This window comes from Jatropha curcas, chromosome 4 (genome assembly GCF_041381405.1).
Source record: "Jatropha curcas cultivar XTBG-Jc1 chromosome 4, XTBG_Jcur_1.0, whole genome shotgun sequence".
NCBI lineage: Eukaryota > Viridiplantae > Streptophyta > Magnoliopsida > Malpighiales > Euphorbiaceae > Jatropha > Jatropha curcas.
This window is the reverse complement of record NC_143154.1, coordinates 4,394,594-4,401,638: the sequence shown is the minus strand read 5'-3', so window position 1 is coordinate 4,401,638 and position 7,045 is coordinate 4,394,594. Positions and strand designations below refer to the sequence as shown.

The 7,045-nt window shown below is 32.6% G+C and overlaps 1 protein-coding gene across 4 annotated transcripts; it reads right to left on the bottom strand.

Annotated features, from left to right (window-relative positions):
• Positions 1–2,138: 2,138 nt before the first annotated feature.
• LOC105645518 (phosphatidylinositol/phosphatidylcholine transfer protein SFH12) lies at positions 2,139–6,814 on the bottom strand. Of its 4 annotated transcripts, none has more exons than XM_012231134.4 (16): positions 6,663–6,814; positions 6,489–6,558; positions 6,249–6,403; positions 5,452–5,704; positions 5,022–5,121; positions 4,658–4,924; positions 4,380–4,457; positions 4,202–4,303; positions 4,069–4,118; positions 3,864–3,963; positions 3,677–3,781; positions 3,503–3,583; positions 3,135–3,234; positions 2,673–3,061; positions 2,492–2,572; positions 2,139–2,385 (listed from the first exon to the last, which is right to left on the bottom strand). In XM_012231134.4, the coding sequence occupies exons 3-16, from the start codon at positions 6,286–6,288 to the stop codon at positions 2,374–2,376; spliced, it is 1,758 nt and encodes a 585-aa protein (XP_012086524.2). In that variant the 5' UTR covers positions 6,289–6,403; positions 6,489–6,558; positions 6,663–6,814; the 3' UTR covers positions 2,139–2,373. The 4 variants fall into 4 exon arrangements, with proteins under 4 accessions (XP_012086524.2, XP_012086527.2, XP_020539493.2 ...); XM_012231137.4 differs by having other exon boundaries at positions 2,498–2,572; XM_020683834.3 differs by having other exon boundaries at positions 2,673–2,830.
• Positions 6,815–7,045: the final 231 nt, after the last annotated feature.

The following is a 7,045-nucleotide window of genomic DNA, read 5'->3' as shown; positions in this document are numbered from 1 at the left end:
GGGGGGGGGGGGGGTTTAACGTGAAAGTAAGTAGAGGAAAAAAGGAAAAAAAAAAAAAGAAAAGGAGAGATTAACATGAAAAATAGAAAGGCGGGAAAAGAAAAAAAGAAACAGCAGCAATGAGAGAAAAACAGTAGCAACAGGAGGGACAGCAAGAACAAAAGAAAAAAATGCAGAAAACATGCTTGAAAAATAAGGAAGAAAGGAAGAAAGGAGACGAACTCCTTGATACGAAGAAGAGGATTGTATCTTGGACAACTTACCAACAAAAATTAATTCTAGAATCAAAAAAGCTAAAATCTTTTGAACTGAAAGCATTAAAAACTTCCAAAATCCATCATATTATGTTATTTCTATTTATGAATATTGATTATTCTATTGCTTGAGTTAAAAGTAGTGGCTGTTTATGATCTATACCTCACAAGTGTTTAGATTCTGAGTTCTCGAACTCATTTAATCTAAACCAGAGGTATTTAATTTTCCTAAATAGTTTTGATAGAGTTCCTTGATTTTTTTTTTTTTTTTTTGGTATTTTGTGATTTAAATCTGATTTTTGTTGAGATGATTGCTTAAACATGAATTTGATGTTATAAAAAACGAACATGAGACGTTTCTAATTAATTAGGTATTAATATGGGTGAAAAATATGAGTTTTGTAGGCTAACTGAATGATTTTTGTTCTTAAAAACATTGAATATCACTTTTTTTACATCGGGTGTATACTGGTTTGAAAGAGGCTTACGCACCTGTTGTTAAGCTTTAGGTACGAGTAATGATTCTTTACGCACCAGTTGATCGTTTGTGTATCAGATATGGACCGGAGCGAAAAAGGCTTACGCACATGTTGTAAAGCCTTACGTATCAGTAATAAATTTTTACGCACCGGTTTCTTAGAGGCAGCTTTCCAATTAATGGTTTGTTTGTCTTCATTGTTTAATTTTTATTTTATTTTTTTGGTTTTATTTTTATTGTTTGTCTTAATTTTGATCTTCTAAATTTATTTTTTCTTATTTCTAATAATTTACATAATTTTACTTGATTTAAAATGATTTTTTTAGTTGGTTTATGATAATTTTAATTTAACTCATTAAAAATTTTCTGAAAAAAGAAAATTAGAATACTAGACAAAGATAACACGTTGAAATTTCTCTTCTCAATGGGTAATAGTATATACATGATCATTCTTACAATAGATGATTTTTTTTTTTTTTTTTGGAAGAAGTTAAAAATTTCGTAAATATTTTTATGCTTGATAATTAAACATTTTCAATGGATGCACTGTAGAAAACCATTAGAGCATTAAATAAATTAATTTTCTTTTTTTCTTATTCCATGAGTATCCTCAAATTCTTTGGAGCATGAGACTAATTCTAATTTTATAATTTTATTTTAAAGTTTGTGATTATCACTTCCATTAGTGTCCTTTCATGAATAGGATATCTAAGTTTATAAAGGTTGCCTCAACTAAAGTGTGTCTTACCACTTGAATCGTAAATAATTAAACTAAAATTATTAACAACACAGTAGCAATTGCATTATAAAGATGCACCATTTATATTTTTATTTTACCCATAGAAAATTGTGTAGCACATATTTTACTTTTATCCTATATTCTAATATATTCTATCCATTGAAAGACCTTCTAGGTCTAGAGTATAATATAAAAGATCTAGAATTTCAGGCTCTTTTAAGTACCCTTTCAATATTAGAAATTCTTAGAAGATAAGAGATAGTCAGCGCTTTTTCTATTAGAAAACAAATTATATTCAAGTAATAAATTATCTCAATTATAGTTCTTATGAAAATTTTCAACCATTTTTTTGTTAAATTGAAATTTATAAATATTCTTTTTTTTTTTTTTTTTTTTTGTTATGTGTATAATATTTTATGTACCAAGGCTGATAAACACATCTGCAGATTACAAATATTCATTTTTTTGGTGCACATTTTGGTGTTTCAACAATTAAAATGGGCAAAGTGTAGTTTAGATGATAAGTTTTGGCCCAAAAGTCCAATTCTTTTTTCCTTTCTTTTCAGACTAAAATAGTTGAAGATCATACGTAAGATCTAGATATTTGATCAAAGATTACTTTTAGATCACCATTACCGGACATAATTTTAGATATGCTAAGACTTACTTTTTCAATTACAATTTGAATTGGATGTGCAATTTAGAGGCCAGTGTATATAGCAGATATGGAAGGAAAATTACACATTATATATATAGTTTGTACATTTGGACAAAACCTCTGGTTTCTATGTTTCTTTCTTCTACACAAAACCTTCAACGAGAAGTAGAATATGCATCTAGGTGGCTTTGGCAAACAGAAAATCAGCACACCAACAATTATCTGAGGAGCTCCAGTTCTTCATTTACCAGTTGAACTGCAAAGCAAGACGGAGGAAATATAAATGAGATTCATAATCTGTAAAAATTTTTCTAGTTTTAATGAACAAAAGATGACAAGTGTTTAAGAGATTCGCGGCATACATATACCAGCTTCTTCTTTTTCTTCTTTTTCTCAATATAAGCTACGAGTTCCTCCTGCCGAGAAAGTGAATCCTCTAGAGCCTGAACAAGCAAGAAATAGTGATATTAGAGCTGTGTTTAGAATTGTGATATTAGAGCTGTGTTTGAAACTCAGTCAGAGACATATTACAATGAAAATTACCTTCTTGGTTGCATTAAGCTCTCGTTCCAATGTATCAACCCGGTCCATAGCAGCCTGCAACATTTCGTCCTTCTCGGGAGAAATAGCTGGAGGTTTTGTGGTGAGAACATTCACTTTTTCTTCCAATTCAGACATGCGCTTGAGTACAGACATGAAATCTGCATAGGAGATGGCTGGTTCAAGTGCTACATTTGCTTTGCCTTTAACCTCTATATCCTCACAATATGGACTTGAATAGATCGTATTATTGTTTATCTTCTTGGGCATATTGCGAGTCACTTTAATCATGGTGACTATGCCCATAACAAAAGCCATTACACCAGTAAAAATGGGAGATCCCATCCCTTCAGGACCTTTCATACCATTTATATTGGTGTAACATTGTGCGGCTACAAGAACAGGACAAAAATTTGTCATTAGAAAGGAAAAGCTAAAATACAATATGTAAAATTTGCAACATACCTTTACTAATAGCAATTTTATCATCATCTCCTAATTTTTTCCAGGTCATATCCACAGTCTTCTCAATTATAGGGCCATAGTCCTCAAATTTAGAAGAAACCTGCATGGTTTACTTTCATGAAATAAAGATTTGAAGCACAAAAACATGTCATTAGAACTGGTGCTCCACACACTGCAGAGAGGGAACATTCATTCAAACATAATTCATCATTCTACTAAACGAATTTCAGTTGCTTGAAAGCTAAGATCATATTGTTTAGTGTCAGGATCACTTCCATTGCTTTCTTTACCTGGTAGCTGAATCAAAAATAAAACTTTCTGAACTTTATGATGGTTGATAAGATATGCAGGAACTCCACTAAACTTACTTGTGCAAGGAGCGGCGCGACTTGTGCATACTCTAATTCCTTTGGAACTTCTATAGGCCCCACCTTAAAAGATGTGTGTCTCTGGATACATTACAATATGAAGTAAGTTGGGAAGTAAAAAAAAAAAAGTAGAAAATTAAACAAATTAAAGCAAACAATTTAAAGAATTAAGACCTTTGAGGCCACTACTACTATTCCCTCATCCTCAGGTATTGTCTTCTCCTCAGCATGTGGAGTCTCACATTTGTTCGAACATTTATGATCTCCGTTTTGGACCATCTGCAAGGCAATGGAACAAGTAAGACTCATGATTTCTCCGAAAAACAAATGAGATAAAAGAATGAATATGATTGCATAATACCTTCAAAATCTCTTGGTCTTTCCAAGGGCCCTTATCAGAACGCATACAGCCTCCTTGATCAGCACAAGTGCAGGTACCTCCCAAAAACTCCGGTAACTCACTAGTAAAGGGCAAAAACAAAAATAAATAAAGAACTCTATTGTCGTGGAAAAAACAACCAACACGACAAAGATATTTGCATAATATTCTCATTAGAAACTTATACCTGGCATCAATGATCTCAAGTAACTTGCTCTGATACTTGTTGCCGAGAACCTGGAGAATAATTAATATCCTTACTAATTAGTTATTTGCCTAGACAAGTTCTACTCATGGAATATCATAATCTACACACTAACATGGATCTTTGCAGTGGTCTTAGGATCAAGGAAGGATTTTATAGTGTTCCACAGCATTCTGAATCCAGAACCGGCATTGATGATGAACATCCGATTTAAGGTCTGTAAAGAAACAGCAATTGACATGAATCATAACTATATATCATTATTGTAAAATAGCGACAGAACTTGTTAGTACCTCAGGATAATTGTCACCATCAATCTTCTGAAGGCGAGTGATAAGATCCCTTGCATTTTTGTTAAAATTCTTGAGGCCCTGTAGTTATTAAAGATTTACATATAGTTAATATATGTGGTAAAGAGCTTTTAGTGCCTGTTATTATCATTTTGCAGAGATGATCCTTCAAAAGTATATTAGAAAGATTGATGATAATTGATATCTTAATTACATTACTTATATGAGGATTATAGCTGTTACTTAATATACTGAAGTCTGATTTTATAGTCACAACATACCACTCCCTGCACATCCAAGATGGTTGTGCTCTGATCAATTTGCTTCTTTGCTGAAATTGAACAAGCAGGAAATTTAACGGCAAAAGTCCTCTCAAATTCCTGCACATGGTACTTGACATATCGATCCATGGTTGTGACTTGCATTAGCTTGGTAGGATCTACTAGGCCCAGTCTTTCAATGTATATAGGTCTTCCATCCTTGTCCACACCATGATGCCCCTGGGGATAGTATTGCATGACTTCATCGAGTTCATTGAACTCAAAATCCTTCAAGAAAAGCGAAAACGAAAACGAATTAGAACAAATTATGAAAATAAAAATCCATAAATCAAACAAATGATCAAAATTGAAAATCCATAAGTACCTCCATGATAGTGTCGGCACCAAATTCCTTCCTCCATTGGAGCATCTCAGTCCACATTTGCTTTGTTTTCTCAACATCATATTTCCTGGCTCTCAAGAATCTATAAAATGGTGAAAAATAATAAATTCATGGGTTTAATAAATCATAAGCATCACATTAGTTATAAATGAAGCATATGATCAAGAAAGTAGAGGAGGAAAGCCTTGAGGAAACAGTAAGGTTACTCCTTTATGACCAAATGGCCATGGCTTCAAGCCTTAGACTCTAAGGTAATAATGGTCTTCGCAAAAAGAATCAAGGGGAAGGCTTGCTTATGATAAATGACCCTTTCCGAGCTTTGCACGAGGGAGTAGGGACAACCTTTTATTAAGAAATGAGATACAGAAAAACCATTAATCAGAAGAAGATAAAGAAAAGGGAAGAAATTAACCTGAGCATCACGTGATAATCATCATGTCTTGGGGGTAGAAGTTCCTCTAAAAGTAGGACTTGGCGGAAAGCATCAACCGCCTTCATCTCCTCAACATCATGAATGTCCTCAATTTCAAGGGACATCACTTTACTACTTCTCCTACCCTTTCTTGTCAAAGAGTTTTTAAATTTGTTGGAGGCATTGATGGCTTTAATTTTCAAGGACTCAATCTTTGTCTTCTTGTCATCCGCAGCAGTTTCTGAATCAGGTACTGCAAGGGAGAAATAATCCAACAACAAAATTTGAAAACCCCCATGTAAAAGATCACACGTAAAAACACACACATATTTATATATTTACTAGAAGAAAGAAAGAAAGAAAACCTCAAACAAATTAATCAAGCAAAAAAATTCAAAAACTACAATATTAAAATCTCATATAGAGATACATAGCAAGTTGATCAAACAACAAAATTGAGAACTACCATTATCTAAAATCATCATGAAGACGCATACTAATGAAAGAAATAAAGAAATCATATGCAAATTAATCAGCCTCAATAAACTAAAGAAAAAATACAAAATTTGAAAGCTAACCATGCCTCAAAACAAATTCAATTTAAAAAAAGAAAAAGCAATAAAAACTGAGGCAAATTAATGGAAAAAACAAAATTTGAAAACTACCCAACATATAAATGAAAAGAAAGCAACAAAATTTAAAGCAAATTAATCAAAAAAACAAAAAGAAATCTGAAAAATACCCATAGAAAAAATCAAATACTGAACACATAAATTAAAAGAAAGAAAAAGAAAAACCTGCTTTGGGAGATGAAGATTCAGCTGAGACATCAGCCATCTGATTGGAGGTGTTAAAAATTGGCCGTAGGTTTTATTGTGACACAGAAAAAGTGCAGCAAAATTAAAAACAAGCACTCATATCAGGATGTCACATAGAGCCCTTAGCCCAATGCCTGCAAAAACATAGATATAATAACAAAGACTTTTTAAGGTAAATCAAAACAACAACAATGGAAGATTGAGAGAGAGAAAGTATACCTCCGTTGGGATAATGGTAAATGTCGGAGAGAATACAAATATAGTGAGAGAGAGAAAGACTATGAGGCGCCTAAGAAGCAAAAGCATTAGCAATTTTTGGACAATTATCCATTTTTATTTTATTATCATTATCATTATTATTATTAATATTATCAATAATATTGTTATTATTACCTTTGATCATCTTGACCAGGTCTCTACTGCTCATTTTAGCCATGGCTATTCTTGCTCTGAGAGAGGGAAGATTGACAGATGGAGAGATAGTGCGAAGCCAGTCCGTTCTGCCAGGCTTTTTTTGAATTCTTGACCATATAAATTCATGTCCTTGCCCATTGTCCCGGGAAAAAAGATGAAATAGGCTTATGCTTTGAACCGGACCCTTCTCTTGTATTAGGTTGTTTTGGTAACCCAACTCGGCCTTTGTTATTGTTCTTTGGAATTATATTTAAGTTAGGGTTAGCAAAAGAAAACATTCGAAATTACTTATTCACAATTTTCTTATCTAAACCAAAAATGTTTGATAATGATTTTCTAAAAAGAAAAATTATATTTTGCAG

Bases quoted from the DNA above. Each gene is read 5' to 3' on its own strand.
- LOC105645518 (XM_012231134.4), bottom strand. From the start codon at position 6,288: ATGGCTGATGTCTCAGCTGAATCTTCATCTCCCAAAGCAG. The intron at 4,458-4,657 runs GTATGTTGTGAC...TAATAACTACAG, and splicing joins TCTTGGATGTGCAGGGAGTG to GGCCTCAAGAATTTTAACAA. The intron at 3,584-3,676 runs GTCTTAATTCTT...TAATGTATCCAG, and splicing joins TAGTAGTAGTGGCCTCAAAG to AGACACACATCTTTTAAGGT.